The sequence below is a fragment of the Leptinotarsa decemlineata genome, unplaced genomic scaffold (genome assembly GCF_025532065.1).
Source record: "Leptinotarsa decemlineata unplaced genomic scaffold, Ldec_3_MD MMD2_tig00026299_RagTag_RagTag, whole genome shotgun sequence".
NCBI classification, from domain to species: domain Eukaryota; kingdom Metazoa; phylum Arthropoda; class Insecta; order Coleoptera; family Chrysomelidae; genus Leptinotarsa; species Leptinotarsa decemlineata.
The window spans coordinates 1,467,668-1,488,844 of record NW_027412676.1 but is presented as its reverse complement, the minus strand read 5'-3'; the positions used below and the strand labels follow the sequence as shown (position 1 = coordinate 1,488,844).

General features: G+C 34.0%; 1 protein-coding gene across 3 annotated transcripts in view; it reads left to right on the top strand.

The window, feature by feature from the left end:
- Positions 1-21,177, top strand: part of Sema1a (Semaphorin 1a) — a 1,123,890-nt gene that overhangs the window by 1,055,208 nt on the left and 47,505 nt on the right. For all 3 annotated transcript variants that reach the window (XM_074180678.1, XM_074180676.1, XM_074180677.1), the window contains exon 8: positions 3,958-4,099. In XM_074180678.1, coding sequence (XP_074036779.1) covers positions 3,958-4,099 — 142 coding nt within the window. The remainder of the gene's footprint in view (positions 1-3,957; positions 4,100-21,177) is intronic.

The window sequence follows — 21,177 nt, the reverse complement described above, 5'->3', positions numbered from 1 at the left end:
GGTGGACAACAACTGGTTACCAAAAATGAAAAAAAAAAAACATCACATATGCACGGTGTCATCAACAGGAGCCAACCACACATTTGTGGTTTCAATTAGAAGACCCAGCATTCCCAGGCATCATCTAACATCACCACGTAGGCAGCTATAGCTACCTGCATGACTTCCGGGTCCAGGATATAGATACAGAGATATAGATATTATTGAGTGTGTATGATATAAATCAAAAGGAGGAAATTCGTGGACATGACACTCAAAAAATATGGAGGCAAACCGCGGACACGTGTTTCTGGCTATTGGCCTCATCAGCGCGGTGCAGTCAATTGCAAAGCTATAGCTGCCTACGTGGTGATGTTAGATGATGCCTGGGAATGCTGGGTCTTCTAATTGAAACCACAAATGTGTGGTTGGCTCCTGTTGATGACACCGTGCATATGTGATGTTTTTTTTTTCATTTTTGGTAACCAGTTGTTGTCAACCTTTGCAATTGGCTGCACCGCGCTGATGAGGCCAATAGCCAGAAACACGTGTCCGCGGTTTGCCTCCATATTTTTTGAGTGTCATGTCCACGAATTTCCTCCTTTTGATTTATATCATACACACTCAATAATATCTATATCTCTGTATCTATATACTGGACCCGGAAGTCATGCAGGTAGCTATAGCTGCCTACGTGGTGATGTTAGATGATGCCTGGGAATGCTGGGTCTTCTAATTGAAACCACAAATGTGTGGTTGGCTCCTGTTGATAACACCGTGCATATGTGATGTTTTTTTTTTCATTTTTGGTAACCAGTTGTTGTCCACCTTTGCAATTGGCTGCACCGCGCTGATGAGGCCAATAGCCAGAAACACGTGTCCGCGGTTTGCCTCCATATTTTTTGAGTGTCATGTCCACGAATTTCCTCCTTTTGATTTATATTATACACACTCAATAATATCTATATCTCTGTATATATATATATATATATATATATATATATATATATATATGTATATATATATATATATATATATATATATATATATATATGTATATATATATACATATACATATATATATATATATATGTATATATATATATATATATATATACATATATATACATATATATATATATATATATATGTATATATATATACATATATATATGTATATATATACATATATATATATACATATATATATATATATATATATATACATATATATATATATATATATATATATATATATATATATATATATATATATATATATATATATATATATATATATTGATTGATGCAACTAATTTTCCTTTATTTTGAGTATTTCAATATTAAATTCTACAAAAAGGATTTGAAGCTTTATATCTTCTATTAATTATCTGCGAGCCTTTCGACAGTTGGTAGTACTGTCATCTTCTGGCACTCCTCAAACGTCAAGCATAACTGCTTGACGTTTGTTTATTATTTTAAAATGTCAATCCTAGTTTCTTAATCCAATTCTGAAAAGTTTTGTCACAGCAGCTCACGTTATGGTCGGAAGTATTCAATTTCTTCCTCATGATTTCAGTTATAGGAATCTCATTGCTTTTGAAACAGGCGTATATTGTTTTTCCAATAATTTTATTAGATGAACATCTGAATGTTTTGGTAATCCTGTATCATAAGGTTTGTTTTTGACTATTTTACGCACAGTTTGTTCCCTCGAAGCCAAACTTGAGATGTACATTCTTATATTCATTGAAACATACTTTCTGTGTTTCAATATTCAAATGCATCGGAATCTTTTTCACTGGTATCTCTATTTCGCATTGTTCACCATCGCTATTGGAATCACTACACTGGAAAAAGTCTGCATTGTTATCACACTCGTTATTACTATTAGTACTTGTCTAAGGACGCCACATTTTAAACAGATGACAAAAATTTTAAGTGATTATAACTGCACCAATATCGAATTTCAATACTCAAATCGCTATCAGTTCCTGAACTGAACACGACGGCGATAACCTTTCCCGATTTCCATTCCTCACCGTAACATGACTTCAAATTTAATTTTATGACTCTTCAGCCAAATATAAAACTCGGTTAGTCCACGTGGACTAGTTTGCTGCCGGTTCATTTCTATGTATTGGTTTTTTTGGCCTTTGAGAGTGCCGACAACTTTAAGAGTAGACAATATCGTTTACTTCGACTATATACCAATCATTTACTATTTAGTTGATTGATAATTCAAACTAATAGCCACTCATTTCCATATAGTCATGAAGATTTTTTTGAAACGTTTTCCTACGTATCGAACCATTTGGAACAGTTTTGAAAGAATTCGTTAACAATTCTTTGACGTGAAGGTTTTGTCCTATTTAGTGGCGATAAATCTGGTAACCGTGAAGGCCATTTACTGCTGCTTTATCTATCCAGTGCCTTGGTTTGGCAATGGATTAGATGGGCAGAAAAGTAGGGTGTTATTTAGAAGAATGTGTTTTATCGAGTATTTTAAATGTGATCAGTATATTATCTTTCATTTCTCTAACTGTATCATCTGGTAAATCATTCACTAAAAACTCAACAATTATGTTTCATACAAAAAAAATACACATCCAGTTTCTGTGATAGTAAGACTAGTGAATAGCTTCAAAAAAGTAAAATATTATCTTCACTTTTCTTTTTTACGTTTTTTTTTTAATCTTTCGAAACGTTTTTAAAAACATACCGCACTATTATGTTCCAGTGCGTTGTTAATGGCGACATAAATCAGGTGAAGGGAACGACGACAAATAAAATGTAAATGCCTTCATTTGTAACTTTTGCGGGAATCTAATATTGAGGAAACTGGGGTAGATAGGAAAATTCCGATTAGAAAGTTTGGATATCTTTCTTTTGTTTGTCGCTCCAATGTTTGGTAGAAGAGTAATGGAAAAGACAGAAGATACCGGGTAATATATGATGGTTTCACTCTGAATCCATCAACTGGAATATATTTGGGAAGTTTGTTTTAAAAACATCGCAATTTAGGACACAAATATACAAAAACACATCGATTTTTATATCAGACCTTTTCATCTTAGATTTCCTTCGTCACATAATACCTACAGGAATTCTTAGAGTATCATAATAACAGTAATTATGTATTAACCACAATGAGTACCCATAATTATGGTCGAAGTAGCAAAAAATTATCAGTATTCCTTTCAACTACTATTAGCATGCCATGGTAATACATTGATTAATTTTCTTATAAAGCAAAGTTTGCGTATAATCAGAACATCAGAAAAACGAAAGATCTCTATGTATATCAATGGGAATTTGTCAATGCTAATTTTACGTATGATAAATTGGTTATTTTTGTTTTTCAAGAAATCGTTAAGCGTTAAATAACGTGGGTGTTAAGTAGGTGTAAGATCTTTCACTTTGTCTGTATGTGACTGGACTATCAAATTAGATTTCGTATTTTTTCCAGTAATCATCATGAAGGTCTTAATTGAGCAAGTTCATGTTTTTTTTTAAATTATTTTCACAACATAATTGTAAGTTTTGAATGTTCAAAAGATTTTTATCGGAAACACTATCCTATGTAATCAGCTCAAGTCGAATAAAACTCTATCTGAGCAATATATTGTTTTTTCAAATATCGAAAAGAGAATATCTTCGTCAGACACTTGAATATGAGGGGAGTATTTCTCATTTGCTCATCTCAAGTTACAATAATTCTTTTGAATTACCTCTCAGTATAATACCATGTCTCTCTAAAAAACAGAGACTGTACGAGTTCAGAGATATTTATAAAAAACATTTTGACAAAAAATATACTACAAATGTGAATTTTTCATTCGTCAGTCAATAAGACACTGGATATAATGTATCTAGAGGACGCAGAATTGGACTATTCGTATTTTTATTCAAAGATATTTTTGAGAATTTGAAGTTGGTTCGTTAACATGGATCTAATAATTATTCAAACCATTACAGGCGGTCTACTCCCGTGTCGCAAGAGTGTGCAAAAATGACAGAGGTGGGCCTCATCGTTTTAGAAACCGATGGACTTCTTTCCTGAAATCCAGATTAAACTGCTCTGTCACAGGCGAATTCCCTTTCGCTTTTAATGAAATACGTAAGTACATTATTTCACTACTCAAAATGTTTTGTCATGTGAACTTTAATTTTGAACTAAACAATATGAACTAAACAATATGACATTGTTTAGTTTATAATTTTTCCATCAAAGTAACTCGGGCCTGATTACTTCCTTTTGATGAGAGTCTTTTTAAATTCAGATGAAAGGTGGTAATCGAAAGGCTGAAATATATTTTAGCAATATAAAAGGTGTTCTACTCATGCCTTTCAAACGTTAACATGGGAAAAACGTCATCACAAAAACTTGCCAGACCTGTTGATAAGTGAACAAAAAATTCTAGTACATACTAGAAATAAAATATTTATTCAAACCTAAAATGGAATATTCGAATTAAAAAGTCATTCAAAAAATTTGAAGTATGCTGTGCAATTTCAAAGAGATCTGAGACAATTTATAAATGCAAGCAGCTTAGATTACGGTATTATAGCTTGGTGGGAGCTTATATAATATTTAGGAATGGATGTTGAAAATAATTTTTTAAATGTAAAAGATAACCCACCAAATAATTTATGAAACTTAGAATGTCCTGGATATCATCCGTAAATTATATTGGTTGATCCTCATAAATCAAAAAAAGTCGAAAATTAGAGAAATAGTGCGTCACGCATATAAAACAAGACAGGGGGTGAGTACCCATATATGCCAAAAGTTAAGAAATATGTCGAAATTTCTGGCAACTGGCAAATAAATACCACACGAAGAAATAATATTTAGACAGCAGCGCCTTAACGGATGTATCTGAAAGTTTTCAGAAAAAGGTGGGAACGCCTGGCTCGCCAATATAAATTTTTGTTACTGTTATTTGTGATAAACAACAACTCTGGCAGTAACTAGGTGATTAAATTTAAGACTCTCTCTCTCTCTCTCTCTCTCTCTCTCTCTCTCTCTATTTTGGAGGGCCGTTGCTTCCCACTCGGGTACATTAGGCCAGGCTCCTCCTATCTAGGTTGACAAGAGCTTCGTCGGGGGACGCAGCGGTCTTGCACGAAGCAATGTTGCCACCCGTTTTTTTTCGAACTTTTTTTTATATAAAAACAATTACATTTTTTAAGAAGTCGCCTCCTGCTCGGGAGACCTTTTGGATTTTTTTTTCACATATACAGCCCCCTTTACGTGATTATCCGAACCACCCCGGCCTGGATACCGGCGTGAATGAAAGGGACCCCTTACTCTTCACTTTTAGAAAAGACTCTCACATATTTTAATTATCAACACAATGAACTAACACACAACACAAGACGCTCCATCAATAGTCACAAAATCATCCCAGCGTCACTCAAACATTTCAATGCCTGTTTTGTAGAAAGATTTATTTTTTTGCCTAAGGCCTAAGTTTCAGCAATAACCTCTTCATTCGAGGGATTTTTTTGCCGGTAAGCATTTTGTTGATGTGTGCAAACAGCCATTAATCACTAGGAGCCAAATCTGGCGAATATGGTGTATGCGGGAGCAATTCTAAGCCCATTGTAATATGTAATATTCACTGTTGATGGTATTTCCCTCCTCAAAATAGTCGATGAATATTACACCACGCACATTCCAAAATTCTGAGGCCATAACCTTTCCATCCGATTGTTGTGCATTCGGGCGCTTTGGATGAGGTTCACCAGTTGCTCTCCACTTAGATGACGATCGTTTTGATTCCGGAGTGAAGTGATGGATCCATGTTTTAACCATTGTCACATATCAATGCAAAAACTTCGGTTTGTTATGTTTGAACAAGGCCAAACACTGCTCAGAATCATCAAGACGTTCTTGTTTTTGGTCAACAGTGAGTCCGCATGGCACCCACTTTGAACAGAGCTTTCTCATAGTCGAATGCTCATGCACCATTAAGCCAATACGTTTTTTTGATACCTTTACAATATCAGCTAACTCACGCCATTTCACTTTTTGAATTTTAAAAAAATGTACTCTGGTGTTACTGCCTCAATTGGACGTCCACTGTGTTCTGCATCATTGGTGTCTCTACGACCACGTTTGAAGTCAGCAAACCAACGTTTAATTGTTGTTTCTGATGAAGCAGAGTCCTTATAACACTTTTCGATCCATTGCTTCGCTTGAACGGTATTTTTTTGAAAATAACAAAAGTAGTGTCACTCTTAGCACAATAAATCATAAACTCATGATTACCATATCATCCTGTAGAATATTTACTGTCAGCCAGTTTTGCAATGGGCCCTCTCAAGAGTAAATACACCTGATGAAAAATTAGTATCATAATATGGCAGGGCAGTATTTTTTTAATTCAAAGCTTAAGAACCTAACTAGTTCTCAATATTCAAAGATTCATCATCGTATACCTAAAGTTTCATTTCATAAGCGTGAATGTTATTTTCCTCGGCATAGTATGAAATTTCCTTCGATAGCCGACCAACGCCAACATGCCATCCAACATTTTTCATGCACGATTCAAACTTTTTATCTCCGAGTTCCGTGAAAATTAATTTAGAACTTCCAAACTGTTCTTGGCACATTTCGAATACTTATCCATTCAGGACGGTATTCGTATGACGCTCACAGAATCTCCTTTCCAGTTTCCACTTAGATTAGTCTATTATCCAACGGTGAAAGTGGGGCACAGCATGAAACTTTACAAATTGAAATACATTATTTGTTTACTTAGCCCTCAGATCATCCCCGTTCTTGGAAAAGCTCTAGAGAGAGAGATGCCGATGGAGAGGTTCGGCCCAAAATATTACTCTGGCAAGTTTTGCAGCCCCGCTTGTTCATTAGGAGAGGCTTCAAGTCGGATCATCGGTTTAATGTATACATGTAATAATTAGCGCTGAAGTTCAAGACAGAGAGATTAAGTACTGTGTGCGGCTGAATATTTCGATACGTGTTGCTGAAATTATTAAAATGTCTCCAACAGACTTCAAAAACAAGGACGCATATGAATTACTTCTAATTTTTTTCCGGAAAAACAACTGGAAATTCGCTTCGAGGTTCGATTACTGAGTAAAGTATTTTTCAAAGTAACTTTTGGTCTCAACTTTTATTTCATTTCCTACATAAATTATTTTGATATATTGACAACGTCCCACATCTCAGGTGATATAATATGAATTAACTAAATTAATCTCCCACACAAGAAATACAGTTTGTGTACCTCATTTATCGCAACTTTTTGTATTTTCTATAAGTAGTATTATTTATGTTACAAGATCCATAGCTTCTCCACGTCTGAAGGAAGTCCTAGACGGTCAATCATTTTGATTGACCTGATTGCAGTTGATTGAAGCGCGCCTCAATCGATTGACTCAATTGTTTAATAAAGCAGTTTGATCATTTAGGGCCATTTTGATAGTTCAGATGCTGGTTGGTGTAAAAAGTTTAGCAATACCAACTCTTTTTCAACCATTCCGTTGTATTGGGAATAGAAAGGGCTTAATGTTTTTACTTCAATATCCTATATTACAAAAATTTTTATTGATGTTGATAAAACCTATTTAGAAAATTAAGTATGATATAATTCAAAAAATGGAATTTTTACTAATTTACCATTAACAAACATAGAGAGAATTTATTTTTCCAATGAGACTGAATTGGTATCATCTAAACTGGACTATCTATGATGATAATTAAACAATTCTTACCAAAATGTTTTTCAGTTTTAGACACGTTTCGCAAACACCGTAGCTTCATTGGTAGTACTACTTTTAGTGAAACACGACTAGAATTGAAAAATTTTTTTTCGAAAATTGTCAGTCCATATATAATTTTAAACTGGACTAGTTACTAGTCAGTCAAACAGGGTGAGAGTTCTATATTCTAGAGCACTACCTAGTGATACAAACAATCGAAAATATCATTGAGATAAACTCAGGAACGTTATTTATGTATTTTTAGAAATGTTATGAAATATCACTGAGCTTTTACTTTAGCTATCACATTATTTTTGGATTGGCACCAGCAGATATTAAATAACATGTTTCTTATATCTGGGCCAATTTATATAAAAATATTTTTTTCGGTCAATTCGTAAAAAATCAGAGGACTTTTTGTGAATCATAAGGAAAGTAGATAAGTAGTAATCAAATATAATATTTAATCAAGCGAAGAAGCAATTTTTTATAACTTTTTTAAAAAAGTGGTTGAATATCGTGAGTGACTCACTGATTTAAGCGCTATTGTGACCATTGGTTCGACCCCAATTCTGGGACGATGAGTATTGAAAGGGAAGTGCGAGCTAAACCGTAGCTGACACAAGTTTAACTTTGGGGAACGACAGTTAGTTAACGAAAATATCCATTACAATCTATTATTTTCAACTATTTTTGAACCCATTCATTTAGAATATATCAAAATCAGATAATATCCACAAGATGCCTTCATCAGATCGCCAGAAATTATTCATTTAAAAAATTTCTAGAAAAGAATTACTCGACCATGAACCAAGAATGAATATAAAAAAAGCAAATCTTCAAATGTAACTCAAACAAGTATATAGAAAGTGAAGAGGCCAGAATTTTCATATGACCAGAAAATAGTGAGGCTTGTCTAGGAGAAGAAGAAATTGAGAACGAAAATAAAACAGAACTGGTTCACTCATAAAACATTCAGGCTACAGAAGTTCTCAATACAACCAATGACGAATAATAATAATAATTTCTACTAGAAACACAAAGAAATTATTGCCAGTTAAATTCGAAGATTTTCTAGTTCAATGAAAAATATTATTATGGTTTTTCTTTATTTTGATTCGTAGTTTTTCATTCATTATTGGTGAGGAGAGAAAACTAAAATATATTATCTGTGCAATTATGTATCTTCCTGAATGAGGTTCGAGTCAATGAATGACAGTTAATAAAATACTCAGTTAGGTCATGAAAAGCTTGATAAGTTAAGTAGGATAAGTTGAACAGCCTACAAAATATTTGTACTATGATTTGATGGATGTAGCCGTTAGGTAGGAAATCATACGAAGAAAAGAGAATTGAAAATTGTCTACGTTTTTATCAGTTTTATTTGTAACCAACGTTACTGCAGTTTCGTCCTATACATTACATATAATGTACATTAGTTTAATGTACATTATATGTGTATATATTATACATTAGTATAATGTATAACTTTGAAAATGTCCTTATAGGACGAAACTGCAGTAACGTTAGTTACAAATAAAAGTGGTAAAAAACATAGAGAATTTTCAATTCTCTTTTCTTCACTTGTACTATAGTTCATCGATATATTTACCAAAAACCGACTCCCACTTTCTTTATCTCAGGAAAAATATCTCGGACAATAATATCTCAAACCAAAAACATCCCAGTAAAAATAATCTCAGAACAAATATCTCAAGACTTGAACATCTTGCAGGATCAGGAGTACGTACGGCGATCAACAAGGAAAATACATCAATTGTCAAACTGTTCCTCTAAACCTTTTTTTTTAACTGAAACATCACTGCTGAAATATTATCGACTAAGATTTGTAGTTAAAAAATTATGAGGGGAAATACCTTAAATACCATAGCAATTATTTCGTAGGATTATAAATTTTCTTGGTGTTCAGATAATTCAGAATTTGCAAATACAAATAAGGAAAGAAAGTTTTTGGCTTTCTACTACTCCATCTGATACAAAAAAGGATGAGAGAATCTTCCAAAGAAAGGAAGGAAGTAATCAATTTGAAACTCTACATGAATGTGTAGATCATGCAAAGAAGTAACTTTCAGACACAAACTGAAAGAAAGTCCTCCTGAAACAGCTATTTTCATATAAACATTGAATTACACGAAAGAAAATAATTCTTTCGAAACAAATACTTCTATATGAACACTGAATTATACAGAAGATACTTTTCTCTACTCAGTTTGTATTTCAAACATTTGTGGTGGAATAAGAATCAGATATCATTCACATGAGTTCTACTTTGAATGAATGGTAATAAATTGTACTCACATAGAACACTGTCACCCTCACTGGTATACACCGATGTTTCGCCTTAAGACACTTGCCCTAAGGCTCTTCAGTACCAAATTGGATAACATTATAGAAAATACATACACTTCATTCATGAATTACGATTTTGAATGTCACGGAATAAGCTTGATCTGCTTATGTCATCGATGACATCGTAATGACATTCATTCACCTATTTGATTCAATCCCAGCCAAAAACTTTCTTTCCCAAAAAATTAATCACTCCTAAAAATATAACCCCTTCAATTCACAAATAAGGAATAAATTGATGGATGTAGCCGTTACTACGTGGTAGGAGATCATAATGAAGAAAAGAGAATTAAAACTTTCTATGTTTTAATCACTTTTATTTTTAACTAACGTTACTACAGTTTCGTCCTATAAGGACATTTTCAAACTTTAATGTATAAGTTTGAAAATGTCCTTATAGGACGGTTGTCAGTCGGTTCGACGTGGGTGTTTTGTTCACTCACTCAAATCAACCGCCGTGTTGGTCGCTGGTTCAAGCCCCAGGCTGAACGATCTATTTTCACTTGCTATCGTCCAACCCGTGTTAGGAATCACACGTTAAAAGGTAAGACCTCGTTAGTCCTTAGCTCGCACAAGTTTCGACTTCTGAGGGTTGTCGTCCGTAAGAATGTGACAGCTGATTAACGGAAAACAGATTTTAAACAGAACAGGACGAAACTGCAGTAACGTTAGTTACAAATAAAAGTATTAAAAAACATAGAGTGTTTCAATTCTCTTTTCTTCTCAAATAAGGAATTATGAATCACTTTGTGCAGTTCTTGGTAGTTATTGAAGCCAATGACACTTTTAAAGAAAACGTGAAATATAACTAATGAAGAAGAAAAAGAAATTCGGCAACAGTGTTCAGTTTCTTTCATTTGAGAAACCCTAATCATAATGAGTCCACTTCAGCTAGTAAGTCAGTTAATACAATTAATTTCTGTAGATCATTTTCGAAAAGTTAGTCGCAACAACTGTGCAAACGAAGGACATTGCAGAAATGTCGGGATATGGAAGTTAGCGTTCATTGTGGTTTTTTCGTCAGTGGTCTGATCCCTGATGCAAATAGCAGGACTAAGATATCGAATACTTTAACGATAGGTATAGTGTAGTGTTCGGAAGGTTAATGTTCCAATTTCGCTTGCTACGTACATTCGATTAGAGATTTTTTAATTTTTTCATGTTGGCACACTCGTCTCGAACATATATGTTCGAGACGAGTGTGAACAACATATGTGAACAACATATGTTCACAGCTTCAAATGGTGCATGAGAGTCATAAAATTTAGAAGTGTTTTGCGTCGTGTTCGGCGATTTTCTGCTGTCAAAAAAAAATTATCGAATAATTTACATCATATTTTGTGTGAAAAAGGAATCAAGTGCTCAAAAATATCTGAAATGTTGACAATGGCATACGGTGATTGTACTCTGAGTCAGAAAAATGTTTACAAGTGTTGATTTTCACAGAAGGTCGAGAAGATGTGAATGACGACGCTTGGACGCACCAGCACATCAACAACCGATTAATATGTTGAGAAAGTGAAGAAAATTGTTAAGGAGAATCGTTGAATCACTATTAGATAAGTTGCTGAGGATGTGGACATATCGGTTGGCTCAGAAATGTTGGTCATGAAGCGAGTGGCAACAAAGTTCGTTCCAAAATTGCTGAATTTTGACCAAAAAAATCGTCGCATGAGTATTGCTCAGAAATTGTTGAATGACGTCAACGTCAACGTCAATCAGATTTGCTTAAAAAGGTCATAACTGGTGACAAATCATGGGTGTATGGTTATGACATCAAAATCAAAGTCCAATCGTCCCAATGGAAAAGCCCAGGAGAGCAAATAACAAAAACATCACTACAAATTCAGCAAATGTCAAGATTTTGCTCACCATTTTCTTCGATTGACGCGGCGTAGTGCATCAGGACGTCTTGCCACATGGTCGCACGGTCAATAAGGGATATTATCGTTATGTGCCGCTTGCGAGAAGCAATACGAAAAAAACGTCCGGCGTTATGAAAAAACAATTCATGGCTTTTGCATCACGATAATGCACCTGCTCACTCGTAATTGCTTGTTCGTAATTTTTTGGCCAAAAACAATACCATAATCATGCCTCAGCCACCATATCCACAAGATTTGGCCCCCTGCGACTCTTTTCAGCTCCCAAGATTGTAGAGACCCATAATAGATAGAGACCCATAGAGAGACCCATAATATATAGAAACCCATAATATAAAAAAGGCGTTTTGCGACGATTGAGGAGGTAAAAACCGAATCGCTGAGAGACATATCAAAACTGCTTCGAGGATTAGAAAAATCGCTGGCACAAGTGTTTCATATCTCAGAAGGACTACTTTGAAAGGGACAAAATAGAAATTGATGATTAAAAAAAATGTTCATGAGAAAAATGAAAATTCACCTTTTTACAGAATCGATACAAAAATTTCTCTTCAACGATAATTTGATCTCTCTCCTCCGTATTCATTCTATCATTCGATATTTTGATAGATCAATTTTCTGAGGAAATCACTATAGTTTTTTGTAACAACATCGCTTTTAGCTGCTTCATCTTTCATTATGGTGACGGGCTTTCTGAAATTGTAATTTATAATGGTTTTCCTTCAGAACTATGTTATGAATTAGTAACTTTACAAATATTCAATGTATCTCTTGTACAATTATGATTCAACGAATATTCTTTGTTCTGCTTCTACACAGTATGAATTAAAAAAAAAATTGTATGACGTCTCTTATAATGTACGAAGGTCTCATGAATATCCAATTTTGACCTTTTTTTCTAAACTCGATATACTTTGTGACATTGGTAAACAATGTATGTTTGAACATTCTGAAGGAATCATCCCCTATTCAAGAACAATTACAGAATACTGTTCTTCATCAATTGTTTACCATAACCGGGAGTAAAATCGAGTAAGTTCAGCACGTTCACGAAATCACCCTTTATTAAGTTCGATAAATCTAGAGCCGTTCCGCGAGCCCCGTTTTATATCAAACCTTGAAAATTTAAATTCCTTCAACGTGCAGAAAGATCAAGTGAAAGATTGCGCGGCATTTCTTTGCGATTCATCTAAGTGAATTAACGACCGGTCGGATATCTTAATCACTACTCGAGTCTACGAGCAAGAGCTTCCTTGGTACTTCCTGTGTGATTGCACTCCGGAATTATCTCAAAAATTACGATCGATGTCGCAGCACAAAAAAATAACTGAAGGAGGATTGGAGAAATAAGTCTGCAAAAACGGACTATAGGGGTCTAATAAAAACACTTTTCCCTCAGTAGGACAAAAATACTGTCTGTCGACGCGCGGTTCGGTAACCAAGTTAGCATCAGCAGGGGATGATTAAGACTTATTTATCATCTCCTGTTTGGTAAGCGAACCGTGCGTCGAGAGGTAGACAAAAATGTTTAACTTTTTAGTTTTCGATATATAAATATGACGTTATTGAAATTTTCTGTTTCTCAAAAATCCAAACTGTTGATTTCCTCTTTAACAAGCTTTTATCTGGAAGTGTATGTAAAAATGCTAGTTCAGGTCATATCTCTCAACTGAATTTTTAAACCGTTATCTTCCACCAATTGAGCTGAAATTTTCCATAGACGTTATTGCTTTCAGTGTTTTTTGTTATGTATATAAGTTGAACTACAAGTTACACTTTCTAAATATTGAGGTCAGTTAAAGGAACCATCGTTTGACGATTTTGGAAAATGACATTATTATGAACTGTTCCGTATGCCTACTCCAATACTAACAAGCCAAAAAAGTTAGTGTATAAAGAGAAACGTGCTGTGGTTTTGTAAACTATTGGTGAAAATGACACCTATGTTTTGAAGGTTCTAAAATTGATCTAGAAAATGATGGAATGTTTGAAGGGTCATTGAATACATGTAAGACAAATCATAGTAACATAATGGGGAAAGTTCCTCCTCACGAAAATCAAGTAGTTTTCATAAAAGAGCTCAGAAACAACGCATTTTAAACTTATCATTTCAACCTTTTTCTTTAAAAAAGCGGAATGAAATAATTCATTCAACATTTAAAGTGATTCGTTTCTATTTCACCATTTGACAACATCGGTTGTAGCTAATAAAGGACAATTAATCTGTTACCTGTATGAGACAAACAAAGATGACATATTTCAGAGGCGTGCTGTTCTGTTTACTTATGTTCCGAGTTCCGAGACATTCTGTGACATATGACATTTTGTGCACCTAACCTATTTTCCTTTATATAAATAAATAACAAAACAACTGTTGTTTATGTGGCTTGTGGAGGTGGTATTGAACTATAATTTATATTTTGCCCTAATTGTTGATTTATAAAGATAATTTTCCTTTTTTAAAGTAGAATATCTAGGTACGTATAAATTATTTCAACTTGATATAGGCGCTGTTGCCAATATGTGAATTAGAAATAAATCACTTTAAAAATTAAAACCCAACATTTGAAACCTCAATTTGAATACTTTTCGAAGTGACTTTGAAAAACGTATGAATTAAACTCAACTTTATTTTGTTCAAACTTGCATTTGCTGTCATAACCCAAATTGAGGAACATTCCCCATCACTGTTGACAAATATTCTCCGAAATTTTAAAAAAATCGAAGTTTTTAACAATGCTTCCTTCTCCTTTGTTTGAAAGAAGTTGACAATGTTTCTTGGTGTATTTCATTATTTCGGACTTCCATTGTCTAATATGATATAAATTGATTTGATTTACCGAAAAGAATCTGTAAAAAATTAAAAAGAGATTAACTGAAAAGATAATTATTATATTCAGCAGAAAAACTTAAATTACAATGAAATAAAATATAAACAACAACAAAAAAATTACAAAATCAAACTAATAACACGAGATGAAAATTAAAAAATATTATTAACAAAAAATGAAAAATAAAAATCAAAAGATTCCAAACCATGTTACATCACGACGTTTCGATTGTTAGTATCCACAATCGTCTTCGGGTGATAACTGAACTTATTCCTCCGAGATCTGAATATTTATAGGTCATTCGAGTGCTTTCACTTATCCCCTTTTCCCTCTCTCCGCTTCATCGGTTTCAGCGGAAGCTGACCGTTAGGCGGGAGTTGGTCGTGTTCCGCTTGATTAGAGGTTTCCATATGTTGCGTATCTCTTCGCTAGCTTGGTTAAATGCGTTATTGGATAACATATATGCGGCGTCTTTGAATTTTCTTCTAAACCAGTTTTCTTCTTCGTGCATGATTTCAGCTTGAGCACACTTGATGTTATGTTGATGAGTCCAAACGTGCTCTGCTATTCCTGATATGCTGGTTTCTCCTCGCTGTGTGTGTTTCTTATGCTCGGCAATGCGAACTTTCAATGGCATCTTAGTTTCACCAATGTAGGATTCTCCGCACTCGCAAGGTATCCGGTAAATGCAATTCTTGGAATCGCGGTCCGCATTTGGTGACCTGGTTTTTGTGAGGCTGCTAAGCATGGTGTTTCCAGATTTAAAGCAGTTCTGATATAATATTTGGACCCAATCCTTCTTATCCTTTCCGACAAGCCTCTGATGTAGGGAAGTACAAGTACTGGTTTTTCCACCATCACCTTGGAGTAACCATTTCGTTGAAGGTCATTTTTGATGATGCCTAGTTCCTTTTCGAGACCTTTCTTTTTTTTACAGAGCCCGACAGCACGGTCTAGTACAGTCTTGATAATTCCTCTCTTAGTCGATTGATGGTGGTTGCATTCCTGGTTCGGATACTGTCGTGTGTGAGTGGGTTTTCGATACACAGATATTTCCCATTTCGTGTCGGTCCTCTTCACCAATACGTCTAAGAATGGTAATTCGTTGTGGACTTCCTTCTCCATTGTGAAAGTGATGGAAGGTTTTGCGTTGTTGATGTGCTTCAGAAGGTGTCTAGTTCTACATTACCATGGTTCCATATTATGAAGGTGTCGTCCACGTATCTCAACCAGACTCGGCGCTTCTTGTGTGCTTCTTCAATGCCCAGAGTTTCAAACCACTCCATATATATATTTTAATTTTCATCTCGTGTTAACAGTTCAATTTTTTAATATTTTGGTTGTTGTTTATATTTTATTTCATTGTAATTTCAGTTTTTTTTGCTGAATATAATAACTATTTTTTCAGCTAATCTCTTTTTAATTTTTTAACATATTCTTTTCGGTATTTCATTCAATTTATATCATATTAGACAACGGAAGTCCAAACTAATGAAATGCTTCTCCTCTTAGGTTAACAATCGCTTATAAAAACTTCTTGGATTCATTCATTATTTGTTAAACAAGCTAGAGATATTGTCCTGTTTCTCAGTCAACTTTCCTGCATTGACGATCATTGATTTAGTAATTTTCGTCTCACATACTTCTCGTACAATTTATTTTTTATAGGCAATTTTGTGCTTCAAAATGAATAATTGAACGAATATATTAAAATTTTAAGACATATGTCGTAAACCCTGCATACCCTTTAAAGTTGGAAAAGCCACTCACTCTTTCAGAAGCTACCACGACTTGCAAAAGAATGACTTCACTTTTATTTTATCCTTATTATAGTAATTCGTTTAGTTTATGGTGAGTTTATAACCGTGCATATAAAACGGGTAAATTGCCTCAATGTTGTGTGCTTGTTTTCTTGATTCATGATTCAACTTGATGCATAAAATTTTATGAGCGGTTCACTTTAGTTTTCGCGTATATGCTCGGCTTTTTACAAGGATAGTTTGAGAAGTTCTTTATGCGAAAACTGTAATTGAATCCGCTCACAGAAGGAACAGTGACCGACAGAAATTGTGCAGCAAATGAGATTTTGTGCATAAAACCGAAAATGGTGCTTTGCTAATACCGTAACGTAACAACGCTTATCTCAGTTCAAAATAATCTTATGTAGTTCTATCAACTTTCGCCCAAAAAATGAAATTCTTATAATTCATTATAAGTGAGTAGTATCTATTATAGGCAAGTTGATTGATCTTGAAAATTAATTGAAGTAATTTGAAATGTAGAAGGCTATGAACTCTGTGAATCCATATTCCTGTAAATAATATCAATCTGAATAACTTTCCCAAAAAATCTTTTTCTGTACTTGAGGATATGAGAGTAGTTTACTTGCGTCAATTGCTAATTTCTCATTCTAACTTCATAATGAAAGGTTTTTCTTCGAATTTGACGTATGTCATCTAGATTTGGGATTATACAGATGATGCACGTCTTGCGGTTTTCTTTAGCTTGCCCAGCTTGTTTAGGTCAAATTTAGTAATTGAAGTTTGACCCCTTTTTGTTGATAGAGTGATCTGATATTTGGTACACACATTTAGTTTTCATTACAATACAATTTAATAAATTCTGTATCATTGTAAATCTAAGATGGCCGCAGCTACAAAATGACGGATTAAATATGTTTTCACAACTACCTTGATATGGGTATCAAATTACAGGGCTTGACTAGTAGCATAGTAGTACATTTTGAAAAAGTTGCAAGTTCGAGATAGCCGCAGCTACAAAATGGCGGATAACATATTTTTTTCACAACTATCTCAACATGGGTATCAAATGACAGAGCTTGACTAGTGCTATAGTAGTACACTATAAAAAAGGTGCAAATCTATACAAAAGACTTTCAACTCAGAATCGGGATACAAGCATAGATCTCCCACTCAAGTCAAGACTTTGTGACATTAGGGTGGCTAAAAACGATGCGTCGTTAGCGATACGCCACCCAAGTTAAGGTGAAAGGTTAAAACGTGCCGAGAACTGTGTGACATTTGGATGTATAAAAATTAGGGAAACTAAAAACTTAAAAATAAATGAGAAAAACATATTACACGGTTGTATTGAAAAAAAAAATAATTATGTAAAATGATTCAGTGAAAATCTCACAATAAAGTGTTTTTTGAATACGTTCGTAGGTAGCAGATATCAATCCACTCTTCTTAGCAATCTATACTATTGATCAGATAAAAAATTATGAAATATGTGAATACCACGTTCAAAGATTTTATTTTTTTATTCGATCAATACCATCGATTGCTGAGGAAAGTGGTGTGATCACCGAATAATTTTTTAGCTTTGAGTACATTATCTACATCATTATTATCGTTTTTTTTTTCAATAAAACCGTTTAACATGAAAATATTCACATATTTCATTTCACGAGTAAAAGTTTCTGACAAATCGAATATAAAAAGTTTTCCGATTGTAGAGAACAATCTGATACTCACTGTATATTCCAATAGATCAATAAATAATATTAAAATTGCAATTCAATTCATGGTACTTATTACATGCCTATATAACTTATTGTCTTGCTGTTAGTGAACAGAAAATTGACGATTTGATTCATTCCAACAACATTTTTGTGTGATTCTTACATTTGATTTTCTTCGATAGAATACTTAGATACTCTTTTAGTTATTTGCGAAAAAACGTCGCTAAACGTTATTTTCAACATCTCGCCACGTGTTTCAATCACCAAGTGATCATCTTCAAGAGGAAGATTAAACTGGTATTTAATGTTAATCTTTAATCACTAGCGAATAAGCCAAAAAATATTGACATTCCTCAACAACACGTTTCCAATTTTCGATCGAATGTTGATACAATATTTTGTTCTATATGTAATTGAAATGACTGATACTTTATGAAAATTCATAACGTATTGAAGTGACACTTTATTGTGACATTTTCGCTGAACAGTTTTCAAAACCGCAACACTTGTTTCGCTATACAATAGCGTGTTCATATAGTCTGAACACGCCTGAGGAAGTCATACAATAGCGTGTTCGTACATAATAAACTTGAGGAAGATATTGTATATTGAAATGCGACTTGCGCTTTTGAAAACTGTTCAGGAAAAATCTCACAATGAAGTGTTACTTGGGTTATACTTTATCAGTTCGATTCATTCACTCTTCTGATTATTTATTTACTCATACTCAACAATATTTTCATTTTTCCGTTTATATACTCACCTATTTTCAGAAACAGAGACACACTTCTATCATTTCGGTTTCCGAAATCGAGTCATATTTAACTGTCACTTCAACTATTCTGAAATGAATATTTGAAAATAGTCTCAAAAGCTCCTCGTTGCCTCCAGTTTTATTCCGAATGTTATATTTATTTTGTTGGGAATCGAATTTTCACACAGACACAAAATGCGTCGTTCAATGGCTTTCCGCCTATTCAATTTGAATGTGTGACATTTCTAAAGTGAGAAATGGAAACTTCTCGATATTCGATAGGTGTATTTCAGTTAAATATGCCTTTATTGTATTCACAAGCGTAAGCATGAACTCGTGTAACACCTAATTGTTGAAATATGTGGAAATTCACGAGAAGTGTTCGTTAGCAGTCGATGCAAATAATTTTAAATCTTCGGTTCAACTTTTTTAGATTTCTTTGTCAACAGTTATAGAAATATTCCACACTTTCGTTTTGATTTTAGTCAATTTATCGTTCAACATGTACTTTTCAACAACTTTTTCCATAACATGACACAACCGTTCATTATATTTCAAAGAGGTATTAAACCAAAAATAGTTCTTCAAACTTCTGTTCCTCTACAATATATTTTTATTGAGTTCAATCAAGGCCGTCGCCATGGGGGGATGGGGGGGAGCCTCCCCTCCTGCTTTTTTGACTTGGAAAAAAGAAATTTTGGGCCGTGAAGATAGAAAAAAATTATAGTAAAAAAATTAATGAAAATTTAAAAAATAAAAATGAGAGAAAAGAAAGGGAGAGTTAATAAGAAAAGGGAAAGAACCGAGAGAAAGTTGAGATTTCCCAACATGCATAACTTGGAGATCCCATACTTTGAAATTCTGAGTTTGAAAACTTTAAAAAAGTTTAATTTCTCCCAAGTAAGAGAACAGTCCTGAACAGTCCACAAATTTTGAAGTGACAATTTTACAAAGAAGTAATCAATGTATAATAAACGTGTCTAATAGAAATAATTCTGAAGTAAAATTTAGTGAATGATGAATTATGTAGAAGACACATACACCGTTCAAAAATAATTAGAAGATGTATTTCCTTGCCGTTGGCTAGCGCAGCGGTCCAAAAACGTTTTGTGGCGTCACATCGTCACCATGGCAATTCGATAATGAATATATTGGAATGTTTGTCCAGACTGTACATACTAACAGTCTGGACCAGATTAGTTGAAATAATAGTTCTCAAATTAGTTCCGAGAGAAATAGTAAAGTGATTTCAAAGTTTAAGTATCGTCGAAGTAAACGATATTGTGAACAATTAAAGTTGGCGGCCTTCTCAAAGGCTAAAAAACCTAACATAGAAATGAACCGGCTGCGAAATAGTTCACGTGGATTGCAGAATTGGCGGTTTGTATTGGATAATGTTGACTAACCCAGTTTTATAATTGTCTGAAGTGTCATACAATTAAATTTGAAGTCATTTTACGATGACTAAAAGAAATCGGGGAATGCGCGGATGGTTATCGCCGTCGTGTTCAGTTCAGGAACTGATCGCGATTTGAGTGTTGAAATTCAATATTGATGCAGTTATAATTAGTAATAATGAGTGTGATAACAACGCAGACTTTTTCCAGTGTAGTGATTCCAATAGCGATGGTGAACAATGCGAAAAAGAAATCCCAGTGAATAAGATTCGAATGCATTTGAATATTGAAACACAGAAAGTAAGTTTCACTGTATATAAGACTCTACACCTCAAGTTTGGCTTCGAGGGAAACAAACTGTACGTAAAATAGTCAAAAACAAACCTTATGAACGCAAGACGCGATGTGATACAGGATTACCAAAACCTTTTGGACGAAACTTGGTATGACACTCTCGAAAGGGTGGACTGATGGTTCGAGAATGTGTACGCCTAACATGCCTGCAAACAAAGGATCGCGACTAATCATCGTGCATTGCGGAGGAAGTGAAGGATCGGCTCCAAATTATTTGAAATTATGTGGAAAAAAACTTGAGGACTGCAATGTTGACTATCATAAAACATGGATGCCAATATTTTCGAGAAATGGAAAACACACTGATTCCAAATTTGGATACGAATAGTGTAATAGTTCTTGACAACGCTTTCTACCATTCGCGACAGCTCATCAAAGTACCGAATAAAAATTT